Source organism: Dermochelys coriacea, chromosome 2, assembly GCF_009764565.3.
Source record: "Dermochelys coriacea isolate rDerCor1 chromosome 2, rDerCor1.pri.v4, whole genome shotgun sequence".
In the NCBI taxonomy this organism is placed as follows: Eukaryota; Metazoa; Chordata; order Testudines; family Dermochelyidae; genus Dermochelys; species Dermochelys coriacea.
The window spans coordinates 186,661,701-186,688,631 of NC_050069.1; the positions used below are offsets into that span (position 1 = coordinate 186,661,701).

Here is a 26,931-nt window from a genome sequence, read left to right on the forward strand (position 1 = left end):
TTTTTGTGTGAAGTTGACCAAAGAATGAAAACATTGGAGAATCTGTTTTGGGTCCACTGAAGTCTGGTTTTGTATTGATGTGCAGAATAATCTAGCAGTCATTTTACCAAATTTAGTTATTTGCAGTTTTTAATTGTGCTGTTGATTAGAAATGGCTCTCATTTACTTCAACAGACCACAGTGCATCAAAGCCCTAAGATCTTAGAAACATTAAAAAACATTTATCTAGGTGCAACATATTTTCAGCCTCAGATTAGATGATTTGAAACCATTTCAGTGATACTTTATTTTCAGGAAGATTTTACATTTCTTAATCTAGTGGTCAGTGATGATATACATTGAAATTACCATTTGAGAAGTCCTGGTTCAAGTTAAATAAATAATATTATGCATTCATCATATTTATGGTTCACATGCTGATCTCTGCTAAATCATTAAGAATCTTGATCCAGTGAGGTTCTGAGTATCACCTATTAGATGCTCAGCACATTGCAGGATCTTATCCTACATTTGGGTGACTTAAATTGGCTCTATTAATTCAGTTTAAATGCTTTGTATATTTAGATACCATGTAATATTTTTCTCTGTTCCTTTAAAATAATTTTTATTTTCTTTTGTATAAAAGCCATTGTTTTAAAAGTGAGAAAGAAAAGAGAAGACAGGGCCACAAAGCATATATCTACACTGCAATAAAACATTTGTGGCTGGCCTGTGTCACCTGACTCAGGCTCTGAGAGCCCATGATGGGGAGGGGCCCAGGCTCCAGCCTGAGCCCAAACATCTATACAGCAATTTTATAGCCCTCCCAGCCCAAGCCCCCATGAGTCCCAAGTCAGCTGACATGGGCCAGCCATGGATATTTTATGGCACCGTAGACATACCCAAATGGTCTCAAAACCGAGCTGAGGTTTGGATAGGGCAGACTGAAGTATAGCCTAAACGTTTTTAAAAATTGCTTTATGTTAACCTGTGTATTAAAATGGAAAATGTTGTACCAGTTCAGCAGTGCTTCTTTCCAGTATTACTTTTTTGGCACAAAAGATACTTTTACAGTGCTATCATAATCCTCCTTATAGGAAGTGCAGGAAATGTTGCCATAGGTAAGGTTGCCAGATACTTTCCATTATAAGAACCTGTTTTCAGTTACTTATAATTTTGCTAAACTTAACAGTTTGGACTGAAATTTTCTGTGCTAAGTGTCTCAGGCATGTGTGTTTGTTTTTTGTTTTTGTTTTTTTGATCAGGGAGAGGAGTTTTAGTAAAAATGATTCAGCCATTTCCAAGAAATAGGTTAGGGGAAAGTGCATTGTTTTGCCCATTTAAAAAAAAAAATCCTGTAACTATTTTGCTCCATGCTTTGGACCAAGGACTTGAAGTTTGGTCCTGCTGAGGCGGGAGGAGTCACCCTCTTGTGAGGGATGCCTTTTTTTGCTATCCCCATGAAAACTTGCCCATATTTGGACAGGTTATGAACCTCAGAACACTTCTGTTTGCTCATGCTCTGGAAAAGCTTGTTAGACTTTAGCTAAATTCTCCAAAGATTCCACCTGTACTCGGTATAGTCTAGCCCAGCTCTGCAGGAGGATAGAAGTGAAGAGGGGGATCCAGATAGCGGGAGCTGGTGAAGGGCAGGAATAGAGAAATGGGGGTAAGAGCAGGAACCAGGGAAGGAATAAGAGCAGAAGAGGGGGATAGGAGCCAGATGGTGATGGCGGGGAAGAAGCTGGAGAAGAGAGGCTAAGAACAGAAGAGGACAGGGAGAGGCTGAGTGAAATGGGGAAAAGGGTCTCTAACCACTAGCAAACACTCCCTTCAGAACCTGGAACTTAATCTGGTAGTCCTGAGTCTGCATTCTTCTGCTGTCAGCTGTGAAACCTACTGGCAAAGTGTGTGTGTCATCGTCCTCTAGTGCTGGTCCACATGGAGGATGTCAACCTGCTGCTGCTGCCAGTTACTCCGTGAGCTCAAGTAGTAGATGTCTGCGGACCTAATGGTCCAAATTCTGTTGATGAGTTAAGTTGGGGGTCAGTCTGATTCCACAATATTTCGTGGGGGGGTGTTTAAAAGAATTAGGAAGTTACATTTTCAAGAAACGTACATTAAATGGGCATTACAGTTGTGACATCAAGCTCTCAAAGATGAGGAAATTCCAGAAATAAGGTTGCACAAGCAACTGTATGGTTACCTCCCTCTTTGGGGACCTCTCCCAGAAGAGAATCCCTTTGTAAGATGCGGATTCCCTTCTTAAGAAGAAAGCTAAAGATGAGGTTCTTTTGCAACACCAAGGGAAAGGATTTTACATCCATTTCCTGATCCCCAAGAAAAATGACAGTCTGACACCCATCCTGGACCTCAGAAACCTCAACAAGTACATAAGAAAATTCAAGCTCATGATGCTAACTCCAGGGGACGCTATCCTTTCCTTGTTCCAGGGAGATTAGTGTGCAACTGTCAACTTAAAGAGTGCTTAGTTTCATGTGGCAGACAACATTTGCTTCAAGGGCCTGAGGCGCTGTGTGGAGATGAGACATTATCAGTTCACAGTCTTTCCTGTTGGCTTGCAAGCACCTTCCGGTAGTTGATGCACTCCTCAGACATCAAGGGGAAATTGTGGTCTGTACCAGTTGTTCTCTGAGAGTAGTCACTGAGGAAAAGCCCTGTTGTGAGCGGTGCTTAGCAGCTAGTTGTCCCAATATAGGTAGACAAATATTCCTAAGGCTATGAGAGCTGATGGCCTTTTTGACCAACATCTCATTCTTCGCTTGTGTGAACATGAACAGATCATTACACACCAAATATGCATGACCTTTGAAGGAGACTATTCCTCCTAGAGTGCTCAACAGCTTGATTGGTAAGAAAACAAGGACAACAGCCACTGGGGGTGGGGGAGAGGTATCCTTTGCTCCCCACATCAGTTGCCATCATTGCCTCCAGTCTGGACTGGTGTGTGCATTTTGCCTAGACCAGTGGTTCTCAAACTTCATGGCGCCACGACCCCCTTTGGACAATGAAAATTACTCCCCCCGGGTTGAAGCCTGAGCCAGCCTGAGCTCCCAGCTGGGAGGGGAGGGCAAAGCCCAAAGACTTCAAGGGGCCTGTAACTTGAGTCCCGATGCCCAGGGCTGAAGCCCTCGGGCTCTGGTTCCGGGCCCCAGAAAGTCTAAGTCAGTCCTGGCAACCCCAATAAAATGGGGTCCCGACCCACAATTTGAGAACTGCTGGCCTAGACCATCAGGTATGTGGCCTTTAGAACATCTGGGAATCCAGACTTCATCTGAGTGTACTGGAACTCAGTGCACTGCAGTGAGCCCTCAAAGCTTTTCAGCTATCTCTGCATCATCATGTAGTACAGGTGCTTACAGACAACACCACGGCCACATACTTCAGCAATAAACAGGGAAGAATGCATTCTTAGTGGAGGTAAGAAAATTTTGGATGTGGTGCATGCAGGTCCAAATCCACCCAGTAGCTCTTGCATCTTTCAGGGGAGAACACGAAGGCAGACTTCCTCAGCAGGAGGTCTCAGGATCAACTTGAGTGGTCCTTGAAACCAGTGCTAACCAGTGCCATATTTTGTAGAAGGAGCTACAGGGTAATAGTCTGGTATGCTTGCAAACAGAACAGATGGTAAGCATATTGCACAAATGCACACAGATAAGTGCTCTCTCCAAAATGTTTCTGCTGGACAGCACCAACTTCCTATTAATAGTCCGAAGAGGTATGTCTACACCGCAATTAAAAACCTACGACTGGACCAGGTTTGGGCTTTGGGGCTGTTTAATTGCAGTGTAGCCTTCTGGGCTTGGGCTGGAACCCAGGCTCTAGGACCCAGAGAGGTGGGAGGGTCACAGAGCTTGGGTTGCAGCCTGAGCCCCACAAGTCTGTCAGCTGGCATAGGCCTCACAATGGGGCCTTGTGATTGCTAGGATTCTGATCCACTGAAGCTAGCCAGAGAAACACTGTACTTGTTGCCTCTGTCTTCAGCCCTCCTGTCTCAACAGCAAGAAAGGATTGTGCAACCCAACCCAGACACTCACAGTGTGGAGGATAATCTGTTGACTTTTGTGGATCATTTCTCCTCCTGGAGGATGCAGGCCATCCTCCTACAATCCATGGTTCTACCATAAAATGCTGTAAACAAAAATGGAAAAGGTTTAGAATCTGGGCCACTGGTAGAGGACTCACGCCATCCTGAGCTGGGGTTCCCGCACAACTAGAGTTCTTTACTTGATGTCTCAGGGCTTAGCCTTAGCCTCCTTAACGTAACTGCGGCAAGTAGATACCTTAAAGACAAACATCCTCTTTCATCTTGTTGTCACTAAGTTACTTATGTGCATGGTAAATGCATTTGCCCCCATTAGGCAGCCCCCACCTTCATAGAACATAAATCTTGCCTTAACAGAACTGATGGGTTGACCCTCTTGCTTAAGCGTCTCTTGAACGTTTATTGGTCAAAATGGCCTTTCTTACAGCAATTGCATCTGCTCAGAAGGGGACTGAGCTTAGTGCATTTGTGTCTGCTACATAATGAAGCCCCATCCCAGTTTTGTGCCTAAAGTGGTCTCAGATTGCCACCAATCTCAGTGTATTTCTCTCACTGCGTTCTTCCCCGTTTCCACCCTGGGAAAACTTTTTCTCCATACTCTAGATGTAATGAGGCTGCTCTGTTTTTACCTGTAAAAGATCAAGCCCTTCAGAAGGTTGTGGGTAGCATATGGGAAGAAATTGTGATTGCAGAGCCATTGGCCATTATCTTTGAAAACTCATGGCGATCAGTGGACGTCCCGGATGACTGGAAAAAGGCTAACGTAGTGCCCATCTTTAAAAAAGGGAAGGAGGAGGATCCTGGGAACTACAGGCCAGTCAGCCTCACCTCAGTCCCTGGAAAAATCATGGAGCAGGTCCTCAAGGAATCAATTCTGAAGCACTTAGGGGAGAGGAAAGTGATCAGGAACAGTCAGCATGGATTCACCAAGGGAAGTCATGTCTGACTAATCTAATTGCCTTCTGTGATGAGATAACTGGCTCTGTGGATGAGGGGAAAGCAGTGGACGTGGTGTTATTGACTTTAGCAAAGCTTTTGACATGGTCTCCCACAGTATTCTTGCCAGCAAGTTAAAGAAGTATGGGCTGGATGAATGGACGATAAGGTGGATAGAAAGTTGGCTAGATTGTCGGGCTCAACAGGTAGTGATCAGTGGCTCCATGTCTACTCGGCAGCTGGTATCAAGTGGAGTGCCCCAAGGGTCGGTCCTCGGGCCGGTTTTGTTCAATATCTTCATAAATGATCTGGAGGATGGTGTGGATTGCACCCTCAGCAAGTTTGCAGATGACACTAAACTGGGAGGAGAGGTGGATACGCTGGAGGGTAGGGATAGGATACAGAGGGCCCTAGACAAATTAGAGGATTGGGCCAGAAGAAATCTGATGAGGTTCAACAAGGACAAGTGCAGAGTCCTGCACTTAGGACAGAAGAATCCCATGCAGGACTACAGACTAGGGACTGAGTGGCGAGGCAGTAGTCCTGCAGAAAAGGACGTAGGGGTTACAGCGCACGAGAAGCTGGATATGAGTCAACAGTGTGCCCTTGTTGCCAAGAAGGCCAATGGCATTTTGGGATGTATAAGTAGGGGCATTGCCAGCAGATCGAGGGATTTGATCGTTCCCCTCTATTCGACATTGGTGAGGCCTCCTCTGGAGTACTGTGTCCAGTTTTGGGCCCCACGCTACAAGAAGGATGTGGAAAAATAGGAAAGAGTCCAGCGGAGGGCAACAAAAATGATTAGGGGCCTGGAACACATAACTTATGAGGAGAGGCTGAGGGAACTGGGATGTTTAGTCTGCGGAAGAGAAGAATGAGGGGGGATTTGATAGCTGCTTTCAACTACCTGAAAGGGGGTTCCAAAGAGGATGGATCTAGACTGTTCTCAGGGGTAGCAGATGACAGAACAAGGAGTAATGGTCTCAAGTTGCAGTGGGAGAGGTTTAGGTTGGATATTAGGAAAAACTTTTTCACTAGGAGGTTGGTGAAACACTGGAATGCGTTACCTAGGGAGGTGGTGGAATCTCCTCCCTTAGAAGTTTTCAAGGTCAGGCTTGACAAAACCCTGGCTGGGATGATTTAGTTGGGGATTGGTCCTGCTTTGAGCAGGGGGTTGGACTAGATGACCTCCTTAGGTCCCTTCGAACCGTGATATTCTATGATTCTATGAAATGTCAGGAAGTACTCATTACCAAACAGACTTTCACATTGGATTAGGAGATGTAAGGAACACTGCTACATTTTATCTGGAAAATCAGTATCCTGTGATTTTAAGTCCCTGTCGATGAGAACCAACACAGCTTCTATGGTGTGCCTTAGTAAGGATCTCCTCGTGGAGACTTTGTAAAGCAGCAAGTTGGAGTTCAGTGCACACTTTCACAAAGCACTGCTCCTCAGCCTTAGGCCTGGTCTACACTGGGGGGCGCGATTTAAATTGGTCTAAGTTACACAACTTCAGCTATGAAAATAGCGTAGCTGAAGTTGTTGTACTTAGAGCTACTTACCACAATGTCTTCACTGCAGTAGGTCGACTGCGGCCGCTCCCTCGTCGACTCTACCTATGCGTCTCGCTCTGGTGGAGTACCAGAGTCAACGGGAGAGCGCTCGGCGGTTGATTTATTGCGTCTTCACTGGACACAATAAATTGACCCCCGCTGGATCGTTCACTCCAGAGGTAATTGTAGACATCCCGTTAGAGTTGCATTCAGATGCTCAGTTTGGGAGAGTAGCACAACAGTCCATATTTAACTAAGAACTCTTCACCCACCATCATCCTGCTGATATCCCACAAGTGGGAGTGTACAGAGACTCTTGATGAAGAAAGAGATTACTAACCAGTAACTATTGTTCTTCAGAAGTCACCTCTCTATATTCATACTACCTACTCCCTTCCTCTCTACCTCAGAATTCTATACAACATCCAGACTCAACAGTTAGAGAAGGAATTGAGGTGGTTGGTGGACGCATTCTTGTCGAGTAGGGAAATGATGTTGCACGCATGCAAGATCTCATGTGCATCTCAGTGGACAAGAAGAAAAGGAGTACTTGTGGCACCTTAGAGACTAACAAATTTATTTGAGCATAAGCTTTCGTGAGCTACAGCTCACTTCATGAGATGTGCTCACGAAAGCTTATGCTCAAATAAATTTGTTAGTCTCTAAGGTGCCACAAGTACTCCTTTTCTTTTTGTGAATACAGATTAACACTCTGAAACCTGTCAATGGACAAAGGATTTTCAAGGCAGTTCCACAGTTCTATGCTTGGGGCACCATATTGCACAAGTGTAAATGCACAGAGGTGACTCTCAAAGAACAACAGTTACTGATAAATAATCTCTCTTTATCTGGGCAAGTTTAATTTTGGCATTTTCTAACTTTGGAGTGCTTCTCTTAGTAACCTTACCGTTCATTTAGTGTGATTTATTTTTTGAGGGGATGTATCTATAAAAAGAAACCTCTCTTGGAATTTTAATCATATGCTAACTATTAATGTTAATTTTCTTGCTTCCCAGGGTTATGATAATTCGGAGAGCAGTGTTCGTAAGGCTTGTGTTTTCTGCCTTGTAGCTATTCATGCAGTAATTGGTGATGAACTAAAACCACATCTCAGTCAACTCACAGGCAGTAAAGTAAGTGGAGAATTCCATTTACAGAAATCCTAGTCCCTAATTGCATGTATATGTTTACAGTGTGAGCAACTATTAAAATTAAGAAAATATATATCTGGAGGAATAATAACCCAGGTTTCTGAAGTTACTAGCAAGCAGAGAGGATCAAGGTGACTTTCATATGTGAGACTCAAAAATATGCAAACCATAAATCCAGTCTTCATGCAAGTGAAGTTCTCATTGATTTATAAGAAATGCTGAATTAGGCCCCATGTTTTGCTGTGTTAGATTAGATTTGGTTATCTTATAAATTAGCTCAAAAGCACAAATGTGCCTCAAAATATAAAAAAAAAAATTCTCCTTGAAAAATTAGATTAAGAAACCTTTGCATAAACATCCTTAAGATGGTTGAGTACACCTTCAAAATCAGTGTATTGACTTAATGTTGTGTATACATTATACAAGATAGTAGGTAATTCCACAGTGAACATAATCAGTGTACTGACTTTCATCTCCACCATTGCTCCATGTGGTGGTTGCCTTTTGAAAATTTCATTGTTTAGTGGGAGATAAATACACATTAGAAGTAAATTAACCAATTATGTTTCTGTCTGTTCCTCTCCTTAATTAATTTGCATGCCACAACCTTTTTAGTACATTTTTATTTTTGTATTACTTGAAAAACACAAAATCTTTACTGCATCTTTTTGGATTTATGCACATTTGCATAAAATTTACACAGAGACAATTGAACATTAATTATATATGATCTTGTCTTCGGAAATACATAAGATGACTCACTTTTATGCATTATGATGCTTGATAAGATCCAAAACTTCCACTGTGTGGATATTGCCTGCTTTTATTTTACATGGTTTTACCTAGGGTGACCCAAAACAAAGGATTTTTTAGGGAATAGAAAACCCCACTTACCCTGAGCATTAAGGGCTCCCAAAACCCTACCAGTGACTAGAATCAAAATGGGTTTTCTGCGATATAGATAACACCAACTTATTCACAGTGCCTTTAAAATTGAGGAATAAACAACATTAACCCCAGCTCAACTACTTCAGCTCCCCCTTTTTTGTGTGCGTTTAATATAACTTGAGCAATAACTCCTCTTGTGAAGAATGTTGGTCTGTTTTGAGGTTTTCATTTGCAGGTACATAAAAAGATACTTCTTCCTTTATTTTAAATTCACCACCTAAAGATTTTTACTTTCACTGAAGGGAAAACAGCTCAGTTATTAAAGTTGGATGAATATTTTTGGTTACTTAGACCACCCTTATAATCTTTAGCTTAATGGTTTAGGGTACTGTGCTGAGTGTGGGAAACTCAGCTTCAATTCCCTCTACCTCATGAGGATCAGTGACTTGTACTTGGATCTCTCACATCCTAGATTGGGTGCCCTAACCACCACAGAAGAGAGTTGTTCTCGCTCTCTTTTCCAGGAAAAATGACTATCTATTGTCATAAATGACCATGAATATCTACTATAAATAACAATGGGTAATCATTGGGCCAGGGAGAGAGAGTGAGAATTACTCTATAGCCAGGTGGTTAGGTCATCCACCTTGGATGTGGGAGACCCCAGTTCAAGTTTCTGCTCCACATCTGAAGAATTGAACTGGGTCTCCCATGTCTCAGGAGAGACCCTAACCACTGGGCTATTCTTGGGGGAATTCTGTGTCACTGTGCAATGCAGAATGTTGCAGAAAATAATGTTGTGGACACAGAATTTCCTTTCGCTCCCCTCCCCCCCCCAAAATAGGCTCAGAGCTGTTGGCCACCACTAGGGGCTGCTGGACCTGGCAGAGCCCAGCTCACAAATAGAAGACAAGGCCAGGAGGAGAGGGAGAAAGAGGGAATTGGAGGGTTACCAGCAGCTGCAGTTCCCAGAACACCCTGAAGGAAAGAAGTAGTGGCACGTGGGAAACTCCATCCAAGCCTGGGACTCAGCATCAGGCTGTTTCTCCCTCTGGCTTCCTGGACTCTGGGTGGTAGGGGGTGTCAGGGGGGGCTCAAGGGGGAGGAAATATGGGTGTCTTGGCTGGGAGGAGGCATGGCTGGGTTCTGGGGCCGGGGGGAGGTGTGAGTGTCTGGCCCCCCGGCTGGGCTCTGGAGGGAGGAGGGGGCAGAGAAACAGGAACTGGGTTATTGTAGGGTGTCTTGTCTGGGAGGAGGCATGGCTGGGCTCTTGCGGGGAGGAGGTGTGAGTGTCTGGCCCCTGGCTGGGCTCGGGAGGGAGGAGGGGGTGGAGAAACAGGAACTGGGTTATTGTAGGGGTTTCTTGAACACTACTTCTGGGGGAAATTTTGTGTGCGTCTGTATTGTTACAGACATACTTGCTGACAGCTATTTTGAAATAAATTACCAATTGAAACTGGCATGATTATATAGTGTTGTTTTGAAAAATAAAATTTGCAGAATTTTAAAATATTGTGGGCAGAATTTTTAATTTTTTGGTGCAAAATTCCCCAAGGAGTATACTGGGCTAAAGGTTGTAAAAGAGGTCCTCTTCTCCCCTCTCCTCTCCCCCAGGCATTTTGTGACTCTAGTCCTTTATTTTTGTAAAACTTCCCAAAACTGTAATGAAAAATGTTGGGTTAAACTGAAACGTTTTGTTTCAGCTTTACTCTAAATTTTTCAGACTTTTTGATTCGCCAAAAAAAATTCATGTTTGGTTTGACCTGAAACAAAATTTTGTTGGGTGTTTCAGAATTACCAGCGAAGCAAGAAGTCCATTATTCACTCAGCTTTAGTTAGAACTTTCTTCACTGTATTCTTACTCATGCTGATAGACTGTTTTAGAATTTTTACTATTAAACTATTTCTGATAAATGTTAAACAAATGCATTTCTGAATTAAATCTGCAGATGAAATTATTGAACCTTTACATCAAACGTGCACAAACAGGCTCTGGAGCAGGTGACACAGTAGCAGATGTTTCTGGACAAAGCTAATGAAGCTGACGACAGTGAACCAGGTCTCCTAAAGAAAGAAAAGAACAGGCACTCTGATATCAGTGAAAGGAAAATTCTCACACGCACCTTTGGAATTTTTTTTTTTCCCCTTCCCAGTTTGTTTTTTGTTTTGTTATTTTTTAAACTGATGGCTACCCCTCAGCCTGCATGCAACTGTTGCAGTAGAGTTATTCAAATCCAAAGAGAAAACAGTATTAAGATCAGCTGGTCAAAACACAATACATTTTAAAAATCTAATCCATCACTTTTCCTGTTCGCACTCTTCTATGTGTCTTCCCATTAACTTTTACCAGTGTTATGACTGTATTTAAAAAGAATTTTTAAAAATGCTAATTAAACAGGAATGCTTTAAGCTTTAAAAGTTAAAATCTAAATTCTTTTGCTTTTTTATTTTTGGCTGCAGAATAACATGCCATTTTTATTGCAGTTTTGTTTAAATATCCTATCCTTTCCTAGAAAGAAGAAATTATATGAAACAAGGCAGGACTAGTCTGAATTGCAACTAGATTCAGTCAGTGTTGTGGTACATCATCATATTTGCATCTTGTTTGGGATATTCTGGAATATGAGAATTATGCCCATAAAGAAACTGGATTGATCCAGTTCTTTGAAAGTGATATTGTTCATTGGTTGTATGTTTGTCCCATAAATAAGAATTTAGTGTGAGCAATAGAGGACTAGTACAGCTAGCACATCCTAATCTGGAAGACAGCCCAGTTCAGGGTCCAGTGTTGCGGAACTGGTGATAGTGTGACAACCTGCTTTCTAGCAGCAGAGAAAACAATTACTTGATGGACCTGAACCATCCTTGTCATCATCCTTTCTTTAAGCAGGATGCCTCAGAGTGGAGTGCTCTGCCCAAGCATGCTCAGTATGTATTTATCTTTATCACTAGAATGTTTCCTCTCAACCTAGTTGCTGGAACCAGTAGTGTTGTATTGTAACTCACATGGGGGGGGTATATGACAACAGTGCAGTTCATTGGTTGTTTTTTTAAAAGCACTACAACATTCTGCACTGAATTTTTAAGGTTGGGGGAGAATCACAGCACTATGAATCTTGCCACTTTTTAAAAAAAAATGTTTTGGATGAATTGGGAAAGCTGCACCAAATGATTTGCATGGTTTTCTTGAATAGCAACATCAAGACCCATCTTGATTAAGGTGTGAATGTTTTCAAGTTTTTATTTTTCAAATTTTAGTTTATTGTTAATAATGCTTCTTTGTATTTATGATAATGGAAAGAGAGAACAAAAATCAAGTAAATATGTCCCTGAATGTCTTCTGTTTCTCAGATGTAATCAACAAGCTACTTAGCTGAGAGATGGGGTAAAACAGCACCCTGTCCAGGAATGATGGAACCTGAGGTTTTTTTTTACTATGGTAAGGTCTAGTTTTAGGAAATGTGTCCTGGTAAGAGAAAATAGCAGTGCCAAGGATGTTCTTCTGTGCTAGGCTAAAATTCTCTCTCCTTCTTCAGGGTGATTACTTTTGACTGAGCTGCTGCCCATAGTGTCTTGTGGAAAAACTATCTATAGACATCTTTTTTTAATTATTTTTTCAAATCACCATTTGCTACTGTGTATTCGAAGCCCTGTTCTTTATCATGTAGCCAAATATAAGGAAATGCTAATGTACTTCAATTGCTAGTTATCTTGAAAGACAAAACTGAATAAAAGTGGAGCTGGATACTTGCAGTTACATTCTTTGAGAGGTCATTTTCACTTAATCTGAAGTGAAACTGACAGAGAAAGTTGAGACATGGTTATTAAAGAAGCAGTTTGCTGCTGTTGCAGAGATTTGTTTCCTTTGGGCAGGGGGAAATGTAGAAATGTATGTAAAAACTTTTAAAAAGGAAAATTCCCATTATTTGTCACTGGCCCTTTTTTTTTTAGCAGCTGCATCAGGAAAGTAGTGTCTCCCCTTGCTCTCCTCCCTTGCGTGCAACATTCTCTTTGTTTTCTACTGTTTAACTACATTGTGTATTTATAGTTCTTTGCTTACCATTGTGCATATACTGGCAATAAAATGTACATAACATTACTTGAAAAAAAATTAGCAATGTATACAGGCTGTTTTTCTGTTTTATTTAATCATGTTATATGAAAGATTATAGATGTCATAGGCACCAATATTGGTTTCAAAAGATTCTGCATAATTGCTGTGTGTGCAGAATGCTGCTTTTTTAGACATTCTAAGTATCCCATTTTGTATAAAGGATTTTGCTATCTTTATTTCAGTGGTACAGAAAATCCCTGTTTTTTAAAATTGTCACTCAGATTACAGTTTAACAGCCCTACTTCAACCCTTCTTCATAAGTGTGCATATATAAGGTGTTAATTCTGTTTGTTCTGAAGATTGTTCTTTTAAGTCTTGACCTCAAGAAGACTTTGCTGTTTCCATTCTTTCCGAACATGGAGTCTGTCCCATTTACACTACAAAAATAACCCTCTTTAAATATGTTTATGGCCTAATGCTATAACTCTTTTTTTCCTTAATGGTGTGGACAGGGGAAAAAAATAAAAATCAGTCCCTTGGGGGAGAGGGGGAAGAGAGAGAGAGAGAAAGATGTTATTTTCAGTACACAGATAGCAAGGCTAAAAGTTGGTTCTTCACTTTTTTGGGGGTGGGGAGGAATTGTTTATCTTCACAGAGACAAAGAAATCTTGTTTTTATAAGAAGCTTGGACCACAGTCATGTATCACACCATATTTAAACATCCCATGTCCTAAAAAAACTAAACATAAATTTAAAATTTTTTAAACATTTTAAATTTATCAATAGTGACCTGATATCAACCTGACCATATCTGCTAGTCACAAGGAACAGATTGATAAACATGCACTTTCCTGTGAAAAGGATGTTTTGTATTCATTTAATCATAGGATAGGAGTGTGGAAGTTTACAAAAAAAAAAATGCATGCTGCCCCCATTAACATTGGACAAGCTACAATAATCCTTTACTTGGGCTTTATTTCCTATATTGTAAATAAAAGCTAGCTCGGTTTATTTGCAACTATAATCAATGGTGTCTTATACATGTTAAACTGGAGATCTCTAATGAATGTGCATAAAAATATGTGCAGTGAAAAGAAATTTTACAGTGTTGCTGGTCAGCAAAAAGTTCAGATAGTTCTAAGGATGATGTCATCTGTTAATAGCCTTTCTTTCCTTGTAAGGTTATAATGCAAAACTTTTAAGCTGGAAGACATTGTATTGTACCTATGGTTCTTAAAAAGTTTGATTTTGGGGGTAGAATATCTATATTTTGCAGTTGAATGTAAAAATGAAACCACAATATATCCAGAGTCAGAATAATAAATGTAAAGGTGATTTGACATGCCAATTGTCTTGTAATAAAATCTGATTATTGTGTTGTGCTCAACCTAAGCCCCAGCCAGGAAGTTGGGGTAATTATTTGAAGGCACACTGTAAACTTAAATTGTTGATTTTTAATTTTGTTTAAAATGTTCATTTAAAAACTACAGACAACAGATTTGTTTTCAGTATTTTAAGGGCTGAGTCCTAGGATAAGGATTAAATACTTGTGTTCTGGGAAAAATATTTCAGGAATATCCATGCTAGCCTTTACAAACATGTTAGTTACCTTGAATTAATTGGCAATAAATTAATTCAAGGTTAAAAAATGTACTGAAGACAAACTCCAACTGTCATTTTTCAGTAAAGGAAGCATTTTAAAATAATTCTCAATTATAAATTTCAAATATAATGTTTTCCTTTTGAAAACAAATACATGCAAGGCAAAGCCAGACTGAGAAGTAAGTCTGGTGAATTAGGCAGCAATAAATGTATTTGATGCTTAATGGTAACAGAAATTTTCGGTTTGTTGTGGTAATGTTGTTGTGGCAAGGTCAAATATTTTGAGCCATAGACTTAGAATATGGTAAACATTAAACTAAGCGAGAAGGAAATAAAGTGGGGAATTTGTGACCAGCAAGGTTATCAGGAGAATGAAGACTAGTGTTTTTCCATTTTAGCAAACTCTTACCAGTTTTGCAATTGCAAATATCATAAAATAGTCTAGTACCACTGAATTTTTAGTTTGTTTTCATAAAAATTTTCTTTGAAATAAATTGTAAATAAATACCTTTCTAATTGTCCAGTGGAAATGTTGCTCCCAACCTTTCCAGGCATGCAACTATGTAGACTGAAAAGATGTACCTCATTGATCAAAAATGTTCTCTTAAAATTCATTGAATGATATATAATTTTAAAAAGTTTGTCTACCTAAATACAGGGAAGATTTTCAGAAGGACTTACAGGATATACAAGCCCCATTTGAATCTTTATGCTTCTTAATACCTTCATACACTGAAAATTTCACTACACACCTTTAATAAATGTTTGTCATTTACAAATGCCCCAATACGTGTTTCTGGACTGTTTCAGTATCATGTAAACCTTCCAAAACTATGAAAGTTAATGTTGAGTTCAGGATGAACTCAGCCTAAAACTGTTGAAAATATCCAAAATATCTCTGTTTCATAGATTAGGGGACTGGTAATGGAATACAGAGCCTAGGTTGCCAGTCAAAGTCCACTCCAGGTTAATGATGAGAGACTGATATTTGGTGACTAAGTGAGATGTATTTGTGAAATAAATTAGTAGTCTGTCTAGATCCTACGTGTAAATATTTATATTTCAAAAAATGTTGCCTGCATCACATTTAGCTCCTGTGCTGATAATTTCTGTACACATGCCATGGACTGATTGGGTAGAAATTGCAGTATCCTCTCACCATTAGAGATCATTTCTTCGAGTCAGTCTGAAGCGTTATGATGTAGTCATGTGAGAACATTAGAGGCTGCCCAGGCCTTATTTGTTTTATAGATTAACAGAGCATTTCACATTGGCTTCTTTCCCTGACACAAGCTCTAATTTGGTACCCACGTTAACAAGTGCCACTTTTCTCCACAAGTCCTTTTAGCCAGGTTTGTCTCCCTCTGCAGTGGATTAGGAAATAGCACAGCCAGTCTCTTCCTCTTACCATCCATACCTCTTCTGGAGACCCCATCCTGAATTTGGAAAAATGGAACAGATAATTGACAGGCAAGCAAGAAGAAATCCTTTTCCTCTTTCTTTTGTTATAAGTATAAAGCATTTCTGTATGTATATTTGTGAAAATACGTCCCAAAGAAAGTTTTACACCTTGGTTAACCCCAGCTATATAAACAGTTTCAGAAGATGATGGGGAGTAAGCATTACAGTCCCAGTTACGTACTGAAGCAGATTTCCAGGTGGGAAACTTCCAAGTTTATTCAGTCTGTGACTGCCACATTATTTAACTATACAAGACAAAGCTGAACAATTATTTTAATACTATCAGCTTTCAAAGAGGTTTGTAATCAGGTTAGATCCTCTGAGAAACTATTGCAAGAGTATACACTTTTTATAACTAGTTTTAGAGTTCTTAAATGATTAATTTTGAAACTTTGATCAGAGACCACTGTCAAAAAATCACCAATGAAAACTGATCGTACAAGTTTTAGTAATATATATATAATGGGATGATTTAGTTGGAAAATTCCTATAGTGATGTTTACAAAAGCATTCTTTAAAAAACAAGCATTCTTTAAAAAACTATCAGTGGTCTGTTACTGTTAAGCAGTAGTGACTGATAACTGATAAGAACATAAGAATGGCCATGGTGGGTCAGATCAATGGTCCATCTAGCCCAGTATCCCGGCTTCCAACAGTGGGCGATGCTAGATGCTTCAGAGGGAATGAACGGAAAGGGCAGTTACCAACTGATCCATCCCCTGTCTTCCAGTCTCAGCATCTAGTAGGCATAGGTTTAGGGACACCGAGAGCATGGGGTTTTGTCCATGATGACCATCTTGGCTAAGAGCCATTGATGGACCTATTCTCCATGAACTTCTTGTTCTTTTTTGAACCCAGTTATATTTTTGGGCTTCACAACATCCCCTGGCAACAAGTTCCACAGGTTGACTGTGCATTGTGTGAAGAAGTACTTCCTTATGTTTGTTTTAAATCTGCTGCCTGTTAATTTCATTGGGAAACTCCTGGTTTATGTGAAGTGGTAAATAACACTTTCCTAATCACTTTCTCCACACCATTATTTTATAGACCTTTATCATACTCACTCTTAATCTCTTTTCTAAGATGAATAGTTTCAGTCTTTTTAATCTCTCCTCATATGGAAGCTGTTCCATACTCCTAATAATTTTTATTGGCCCTCGGTATTTTTTCCAATTCTAACAGATTTTTAACCAGTTCAACCAGAACTGCACACAGTATTCAAAATGTGGGTGTACTATGGATTTATATAGTGGCATTATGGTATATTCTGTCTTGCTTTCTATCCCGTTCCTAATAGTTCCTCCCATTCCTAGCTTTTTTACTGCCGCTGCACGTTGAGCAGATGTTTTCAGACAACCATCCATGACGACCCAAAGATCTTTCTGGAGTAGTAACCGCTAATTTGTAACTCTTCGCAGTCAGTTGTGGACTTAACTATCTTGAGTAGTATAGAACTGTCAGCAAACTTTGCCACCTCACTGTTTACCCTTTTTTCCAGATAATTTAAGAGTATGTTGAACAGCATTTGTCCCAGTACAAATCCTTGGGGGACCCCAATCTTTATCTCTCTCCTCTATGAAAATTGATCATTTATTCCATGCCCTTTGTTTTCCTATCTTAACCAGTTACTGATCCATGAGAGGAGCTGCCCTCTTATTCCATAATTGCTTACGAGCCTTTGGTGTGGGACCTTATCCAAAGACTTTCTGAAAGTCCAAGTACAGTATATTCGCTGGATCACCTTTGTCCACATTTGTTGACATCCTCAAAGTCTAATAGATTGGTTATGCATGATTAACAAAAGCTGTGTTGACTCTTCACCGACATCGTGTTCATCTGTGCATCTGATAATTCTGTTCTTTACTATAGTTTCAGCCAGTTTGCGTGGTACTGAAGTTTGGCTTACTAGTCTGTAATTGCCAGGTTCACCTCTGGAGCCTTTTATAAACATGGGTGTTATATTAGCTATTCTCCAGTCATCTAGTACAGAGGCTGACTTAAGCGATAGGCTACATACCATAGTTAGTAGTTCTACCATTGCATAGTCAAGCTCTTTCAGAGTGTTTGGGTGAATACCATCACGTTCTGGTGACTTACTACTGCTTAATTTATCTATTTGTTCCAAAAACTCCTCTATCAACACCTTAATCTGGGATAATTCTCAGATTTGTCACCTAAAAAGAATGGCTCAGGTATGGGAATCTCCCCACATCCTCTGCAATGAAGACTGATGCAAAGAATTCATTTAGCATCTCTGCAATGGCCTTGTCTTCCTTGAGTGCTCCTTTAGCACCTCAATTGTCCAGCATCTCCACTGATGGTTTGTCAGACTTCCTGCTTCTGTTGTACTTTAAAAAAAATTTCCAGTTAGTTTTTGTGTCTTTCGCTAGTTGCTCTTCAAATTCTTTGAGAAAATATTATAAAAGGTATAGTATGCTAAATGTGCTAATGTTTAGAGGCACAGAGATAAAATATTAAACACTTGTGTAATTTCCATGAGGTATAAAGTTTCTGCAGATGTTAGTGTGTTTAGAAACCTTTGTATCTGTGTTTGAACTGAGCCTGTTTCAGGGAAATGGCAATGGAATAAATAAAGGCAATGTAGAGAGTTCTGGGGAATATCCTTCTGGAGGGGAAAAAAGTAAAATACGTGCCTCTTTTGATGCAAATTGGCACGTCATACAGACAAAAAATTTGCTTGTCAAATGTACACTTATCTAACAGGTTTCAGAGTAGCAGCCGTGTTAGTCTGTATTCGCAAAAAGAAAAGGAGTACTTGTGGCACCTTAGAGACTAACAAATTTATTTGAGCATAAGCTTTCGTGAGCTACAGCTCACTTCATTGGATGCATTCAGTGGAAAATGCATCCGATGAAGCGAGCTGTAGCTCACGAAAGCTTATGCTCAAATTTGTTAATCTCTAAGGTGCCACAAGTACTCCTTTTCGCTTATCATCTAAGAATAAGTCCTAACTGGCGAGGGATTAGAAAGGCAACTGAACTCCATCGGAGACTTGGAAAGTTCCTATGTGCTCCATTTTGAACATTGCTTTGTAAATAAGCACTATGTACAGTTGATTATTTTATGTTCTTATGTATCCAGTTATTATTCGAATGCTTGCTCATGTTGATTCCATTCTAGGTGTGTGTGCACCCACATGCGCGGCTGTCAGCTTGCCTCAGCGTCATAGGGCCGACTGTAGTACCCTCTACAGTGCCATGCTCATACTGCGGTATATCCAGGTGCTGCCAGCCCATGCCCTCTCAGTTCGTTTTTACAGTTCATGGTGTCAGTCAGAGCGCCTCTCTTTCTTGTCAAGAGCTAGCGGTTTCTCCCATTGGACTTCAGGCCTTTGTTCGATTGTAGTTAGTGTTAAGTAGTAGTAAAGTGCATAGTTAGCTGCCCCAAGTTCCCAAATTTAAGCCCTGCTCAGTCTGTGGCAGGCCTATGCCTGTGAGTGACCCCCACAACAGCTGCCTTAAGTGCTTGGGGGAATCACAAATCAAGGAGCGTTGCCAGTTCTGTAAGAACTTTCGGCCTCTCATCCAGAAGGAGAGGGACATTCGCCTCAGGGATCTCCTGGTGAAGTCCACTCTTCTCCCAGTTTCTGAGCCCTCTATGCAGGCTGCACCGAATACTTTGGCCTCCGTGTGCAGTGCGCCGGCAGCCGCACCTCTTGGTGCCGGCACCAGTGCTGAAGAAGAAGGCAAAGAAGCACTTGCCAGCGCCAAGCAAGAAGGCCCCTGGGGTCATCCAGTAGAGGGACTGGGCCTGTCCACCAACCTCCTCCAGAGTATGCCTCCCCAGCTGGGGCTCTTAGCCCTCTTAAAGATCTGTCACTTGATGCTGGTGAGCAGTATGGGACCCACCATCCTGCCTGCACCATCCTCATCCCAGGCACAGAGAGCACAGGTCTCCACCACCTCCTATGATGTCTCTGGTGCCACAGGACCAAGCTAAAGCTCCCTGAGAGGGCAAGCCAGCTGTTATGACCCCTCTAGGGGTGGGGGAGCGCTGCAGGTCTCTGGACAAGCAATCCTGTGGCAGGTTGCAACCGCGCCACCAGTCACCCAAAGTCTCCCACCCCGGACGCCGAGATGTTATTCCCCAGTGAGAGGTTGATGCTCCCCATATTACGGCCAGGGCCGTTGGCCTTCTCACGGATCCACATCTAAAGGTTGGTCTCGATCACCAGCACCATGGAACCACTTCCCCTCAAGTTACCGGTCTCTGCAGCACCGTTCCCACTGACGCCAATCTCCCTGGCACCGGGACCGTTCTCCCCACTATAGCCACTGGTCACTTACGCCTGGTCAGCGCTCACCAGTAGCCACGACCAGCAAGCAGACCCAGATGTCAACGGCACCTCCCTGGTCACTGGAGAGTGGTTCCTCTGGGGCGGAGGCCCAGTTCAGCCCATCGCTCTTGTCTCTGTGATCAGATTGGGCACCAGAAATTACTCTGCCATCTTCGGCACCGCAGTGGCAGCAAGGCCAGTGGCCAACACCATGGCTGTATTGAGGCGCATGGGGCATTCCGGTGTGCCAGCCAAAGGTTTTGAGTACTTGTATATCCACTCTCCCCTGGGCTCGCTGGTTGTGTTGGCAGCCAACAAGAAGGATAAGCAGGTCCCCACCACCTCTATCCCCAAGAACAAAGAAGCTGAGAAACTTGATTTATTTGGCAGAAAAATTTATTCAACAGCCAGCTTACAATTCGGGGTGGCGAATCATCAGGACCTGCTGGGCCAATACAATTTTAACCTCTGGGACAGCCTCCAGAAGTTCTAGGACTCCCTCCCTCAGGGTCAGGCTCAGGCGTGTGGTACCCTGTGTGACAGGGTCAGGCCAGATGGCTACAGGAGAGTGCTAGAAGGAAGATGTATTAGCCCCAGGTTAAGTAGGTCCATTTTCCCTGGGTAAGGTAACAGGGAAGGTGCCAGAACAATCATGAACTTTCTGGAAACAAGGCAGACAGGCTGATTAGAACACCTGCAGCCAATCAAGAAGCTGCAAGAATCAATTAAGACAGGCAGGATAATCAGGGCACCTGGGTTTTAAAAAGGAGCTCACTTCAGTTTGTGGTGTGCGTGTGAGGAGCTGGGAGCAAGAGGTGCAAGAAGCTGAGAGTGAGGTGGTGTACTACTGGAAGATTGAGAAGTACAAGCATTATCAGACATCAGGAGGAAGGTCCTGTGGTGAGAATAAAGAAGGTGTTGGGAGGAGGCCATGGGGAAGTAGCCCAGGAGTTGTTGCTGTCACGCAGCTGTTACAGGAGCCACTGTAGACAGCTGCAACCCACAGGGCCCTGGGCTGGAACCCAAAGTAGAGGGCGGGCCCGGGTTCCCTCCATCCCCCCAATTCCCTACTTGATACCGGAGGAGTTTAACTGGACTGTGGGTTCCACCAGAAGGGAAGGTCTCTGGCCTGTTCCCTGATCCACTAAGTGGATCAGCAGAGACTGCGGGGATTGTTCTTTCTTTTCCCCATGCTGGCCAATGATGAGGCTAAGTGAGTGAACGACAGTTTTGAGTCACAAAAGTGGCCAAACTGAGGGCTGCTGTGAACCTCTGAGGCGAGCAAATCCGCCAATCAGCACAGGACCCACCAAGGCAGAGGAGGAACTTTGTCACACCTGGTAGAGGAAGCGACCGTGGCAGCCATATGTTCCCTGCAAATGGCATGGAACTCAGCAATGAGGGCAGTCGCATTGGCGGTGGTTATGTGACGAAGCTCCTGGATCCAAGCAGCAGGCCTTTACCAGGAGATGAAGCCTCAGTTCAGGACCTTCCCTTTGACAGAGTTGGGCTCTTCTTCAATCAAACAGATGCCAGGCTACACAGGTTGAAGGACACTAGACCTACCTTTTGCTCATTGGGCATGCATACCCCACAGTCTGCCAGAAAGCCATTCTGGCCTCCACCACCACCGAGGCCTTGGCAAGTACATCAGGGATCTGCAAGGAGAAGGGACACCAGGTTTAGCAGTCACTGCCCTTCCTTCTCTTGCTTGCCAACCCAGCCTAGACCCGCTAAGCACCCAGGGGGCCAAAAGAGATTGTTTTGAGGGCGTGCTTGAGAGCCCCAGTCAGCTGGCCGGATCCTTCCCATCCTTTCCTCAACTGCCTTTCTCCCTACTGCTTGGCCTGGTTGTGGGTTACCTCAGACCCCTGGGTCCTGGACACAGTAGCTTTGGGCTGTACCCTATAGTTTGTGGATACCCCACCTTCCCGCTCCCCTGCTTCCCTGTCCCTCTTCAGGGACTCTTCTCACAAGCAACTCCTGGTTCAGGAGGTCGACAAGCTCCTGCAGTTGGGGGTTGTGAAGCCGGTTCCTTGGGACATGGAAGGAAGAGGATTCTACTCCCAAAACTTCCTAATCCCAAAGACCAAGCGGGGCCTCAGACCCATCCTGGACTTGCGTGGCCACAACAAGTCTCTCAAGAAGTTGAAGATTCACATGATCTCCTGGCTCTATTATCCCTTCCCTGGATCCAGGGGACTGGTACGGCACTCTCGACTTAAAGGACACGTACTTCCATGTCTCCATATTTCCAGGACACAGATGGCTCTTGCGTTTCATAGTGACAGGGCACCACTTCCAGTTAATGGCGCTACCCTTTGGCCTCAGCCCCCAGGGGTTAACAAAATGCATGGTGCCTGTAGCGGCTTACCTCAGATACCGGGGGGTCCAGATCTTTCTGTACCTTGACGACTGGCTCACCAAGGGCAGGTCTCCAGAACAGGTGCAGAGAAACCTCGATATGGTATGCTCCCCTTACAATGACCTTGGTCTGTTGATAAGCACAGAAAAGTCCACATTAACACCAGTTTATCGCGTAGAGTTTATCGAAGTGGTTCTCGATGCTATGCGAGCCAGGGCCTTTCTTCCGGAAGCGCACTTTCAGGCCATGGTTTATCTCATTGCCCACATGAGGAGAAATCCGATCACTTTAGCCCACATTTGCCTAAGGCTGATGGGCCACATGGCAGCGTGAACGTACATGGTCAGGCACGCCTGGCTTCATCAAATGGTTCAGGACTATTTAGAAAAGCTGGATGAGCACAAGTCCATGGGGCCAGATGCACTGCATCCGAGGGTGCTAAAGGACTTGGCGGATGTGATTGCAGAGCCATTGGCCATTATCTTTGAAAACTCATGGCGATCAGGGGAGGTCCCAGAGGACTGGAAAAAGGCTAATATAGTGCCCATATTTAAAATCTGGGAGGATCTGGGAAACTACAGGCCAGTTAGCCTCACTCAGACCCTGGAAAAATCATGGAGCAGGTCCTCAAGGAATCAATTTTGAAGCACTTCAAGTTGAGGAAAGTGATCAGGAACAGTCAGCATGGATTCACCAAGATCAAGTCATGCCTGACTAACCTAATTGCCTTCTATGATGAGATAACTGGCTCTGTGGATAAGGAGAAAGTAGTGGACGTGTTATTCCTTGACTTTAGCAAAGCTTTTGATATGTTCTCCTACAGTATTCTTGCCAGCAAGTTAAAGTAGTATGGGCTGGATGAATGGACTATAAGGTGGATAGAAAGATGGCTAGATCATCGGGCTCAACGAGTAGTGATCAATGGCTCCATGTCTAGTTGGCAGCCAGTATCAAGCGGAGTGCCCCAAGGGTGGGTCCTGGGACCGGTTTTCTTCAATATCTTCATTAATGATCTGGAGGATGGTGTGGATTGCACCCTCAGCAAGTTTGCAGATGACACTAAACTGGGAGGAGTGGTAGATACGCTGGAGAGTATGGATAGGATACAGAAGGACCTAGACAAATTAGAGAATTGGGCCAGAAGAAATCTGATGAGGTTCAACAAGGACAAGTGCAGAGTCCTGCACTTAGGACAGAAGAATCCCATGCAGGACTACAGACTAGGGACTGAGTGGCGAGGCAGTAGTTCTGCAGAAAAGGACCTAGGGGTTACAGCGGACGAGAAGCTGGATATGAGTCAACAGTGTGCCCTTGTTGCCAAGAAGGCCAATGGCATTTTGGGATGTATAAGTAGGGGCATTGCCAGCAGATCGAGGGATTTGATCGTTCCCCTCTATTCGACATTGGTGAGGCCTCCTCTGGAGTACTGTGTCCAGTTTTGGGCCCCACGCTACAAGAAGGATGTGGAAAAATTGGAAAGAGTCCAGCGGAGGGCAACAAAAATGATTAGGGGCCTGGAACACATAACTTATGAGGAGAGGCTGAGGGAACTGGGATGTTTAGTCTGCGGAAGAGAAGAATGAGGGGGGATTTGATAGCTGCTTTCAACTACCTGAAAGGGGGTTCCAAAGAGGATGGATCTAGACTGTTCTCAGGGGTAGCAGATGACAGAACAAGGAGTAATGGTCTCAAGTTGCAGTGGGAGAGGTTTAGGTTGGATATTAGGAAAAACTTTTTCACTAGGAGGTTGGTGAAGCACTGGAATAGGTTACTTAGGGAGGTGGTGGAATCTCCTTCCTTAGAGGTTTGTAAGGTCAAGCTTGACAAAGCCTTGGCTGGGATGAGTTAGTTGGGAATTAGTTCTGCTTTGAGCAGGGGGTTGGACTAGATGACCTCTTGAGGTCCCTTCCAACCCTGATATTCTGTGATTCTATGATCTGCGACCCCTGCAAACGTGGCTAGCAACGGTCTACATTCCCAGTGGGCACTCCCTAGACTGAGCAGTTAGGGTGCTGGACCACATCCTCTTGTCCTTGAACTGGTGGCTAGACCCCAAGTCAGTGCTGTGGGGAGTTCCTTTTGTGTCCCCATCTCCATCACTCACCCTGGTCTCGGACATGTCCGATCTGGGCTGGGGAGGCCACCTGGGCAAGCTCAGCATCCAAGGTCGCTGGATGGAGCATGACTTAACTCTTCATATCAACGTCAGGGAGCTCAAGGTGGTGCACCTGGCCTGTCAGGTGTTTTTGCACTACCTGAAAGGCAAGGTGGTGCAGGTCCTCACGGATAACACGGTCACAATATATTACATCAACAGACAGGGCAGCGCCAGATCCTTGGTCCTGTATCAAGGGGCACTCAGCCGCTGGGACCTTTGTGTGCAGAATGCCATCCACCTTGTGGCCGCTCACTTACCTGGAACCAGGAATGTCCTGGCAGATCACCTCAGCAGGACTTTCTCCTCTCATCATGAGTGGTCATTCCATCCGGAGATGGTCAACCTGATCTTCCGATGGCAGAACAAGGAAGTGCCACATGTTTTGCTCCCTATACGGCAACGACAAGGGTTCCCTGACAGATGCCTTCCTGCTCCCATGGTTGGGAGCGCTGATGTATGCCTTTCTGCCAGTGCCACTTATCCACAGAGTCTTGCTAAAGGTGAAGCAAGACAGAGCGTGAGTCATTCTCATTACCCCAGCGTGGCCTTGCCAGCACTGGTTCAGCATGCTGCTGAGTCTTTCCGTGGCTGACCCACTGCAGTTACCTCTCCGTCCTGATCTGCTGTCCCAGAACCACAGCAATCTGCTGCACCCGAACCTGGCATCACTGCATCTAACAGCGTGGCTGCTCCATGGCTAAGCACAGACAAGAAGAGTGCTCCATGGTGATCCAGCAGGAAGCGTTCCACCAGGGCTACCTATGTGGCCAAGTGGAAACGCTTTGCATGTTGGACCTTCAACAAGTGTGTTCGTCCTGAGGACATTGCAGGACATCCTACGCTATTTGCTGCATCTAAAGCTCCAGGGCTTGTCACTGTCTTCGGTCAAGGTGCACCTGGCGGCCATTTCTGCGTTTCATCCTCCGCTTCAGGGCAGGTCTGTTTTTGCCCATCCCACGATGGCATGATTCCTGAAAGGTCTAGAGCACCTATACCTGCATGTCGGAGACCCGGTTCCCCCGTGGGACCTGAATCTGGTGTTCTCAAAGCTCATGGTCCCTCCTTTTGAACCCCTAGTTTCCTGCTCCCTCCTGCTCCTTTCCTGGAAGGTGTCCTCCTTGGTCACTGTAACATCAGCACAGCCAATGTCCAAGATCAGGGCACTCACCTTGGAGCCGCCCTATATTGTCTTCCTTAAGGACAAGGTCCAGCTGCGCCCGCATCTGGCTTTTCTGCCCAAGATTGTTTCCCAGTTCCACACAGGCCAGGACATTTACTTACCAGTCCTCTGCCTGAAGCCTCACGCATCAGATGAGGAGCTCAGGTTGTATACGCTGGACGTCAGATGGGTGCTGGCCTTCTATATCGATAGAACGCAACTATTCCGTGAGTCAACATAGTTGTTTGCTGTTGCTTGGTGTCAATCCAAAGAATTTTGTCTTGGATCATGGTGTGCATCTGCCACTGCTACAAGCTGGCAGAAGTGCCCCCACCAGCGATTGTGATGGTTCATTCCACTAGAGCTCAGGTGTCTTCGGCAGTCTTCCTGGTGCAAGTGCCGATCCAAGAGATCTGTCCGGCCGCCACCTGGTTGTCCATCCATATGTTCGCAGCACACTATGCACTGACTCATCAGGCGCGAGACAACACCAGTTTTGGCAGAGCTGGACTACTAGTCGCACGATGGTGAACTCCGAGCCCACCTCCATTCGTACTGCTTGCAAGTCACCTAAAATGGAATCAATATGAGCAAGCAATCAAAGAAGAAAAAAACGGTTACCTACCTTTCATAACTTTTGTTCTTCGAGATGTGTTGCTCATGTCCATTCCATTACCCGCCCTCCTGTTGGAGTTGTCAGCAAAAAGGAACTGAGAGGGCATAGGGCCGGCAGCGCCTGATATACCATCGCATGAGTGTGGCACTCTGGAAGGAGCTACAGCCGGCCCTATGGGTACTGCTAGGGCAAAAATCTCTGATGGCCGTGCATGTGCGTGTGCGCACACCTAGAATGGAATCGACATGAGCAAGCACTCGAAGAATAACTGGATACATAAGAACATAAAATAACCAATTGTACATAGTGCTTATTTACAAAGCAGTGTTCAAAATGAAGGAAATGGAGTGCATGGGAACTTTCCAAGTCTGATGGAGTTCAGTTGCCTTTCTAATCCCTTGCCAGATAAAGATATGTTTAGAAGCAAATTTTTTGTCTAGGATGTGCCAGTTTGCACCAAAAGAGGCATGTATTTTATTTTTTTTCCTCCAGAAGGATATTCCCCAGAACGCTCTACATAGCCTTTATTTATTCCGTTGCCACTTCTCTGAAACAGGCTCAGTTCAAACACAGATACAAAGGTTTCTAAATACACTAACATCTGCAGAAACTTTATACTTGATGGAAATTATACAAGTATTTA

At 43.6% G+C, this 26,931-nt stretch overlaps 2 protein-coding genes across 51 annotated transcripts in view; one reads left to right on the forward strand and one right to left on the reverse strand.

Moving 5' to 3' along the window:
- The window catches only part of CLASP2 (cytoplasmic linker associated protein 2), a 274,460-nt gene extending 260,386 nt beyond the window's left edge, over positions 1-14,074 (forward strand). For all 50 annotated transcript variants that reach the window (XM_043508830.1, XM_043508832.1, XM_038392148.2 and 47 more), the window contains 2 exons: positions 7,554-7,670; positions 10,526-14,074. In XM_043508830.1, the coding sequence (XP_043364765.1) occupies positions 7,554-7,670; positions 10,526-10,612 (204 nt within the window). In that variant the 3' untranslated portion in view covers positions 10,613-14,074. The remainder of the gene's footprint in view (positions 1-7,553; positions 7,671-10,525) is intronic.
- Positions 1-26,931, reverse strand: part of FBXL2 (F-box and leucine rich repeat protein 2) — a 463,505-nt gene that overhangs the window by 220,822 nt on the left and 215,752 nt on the right. The window lies entirely within an intron of this gene.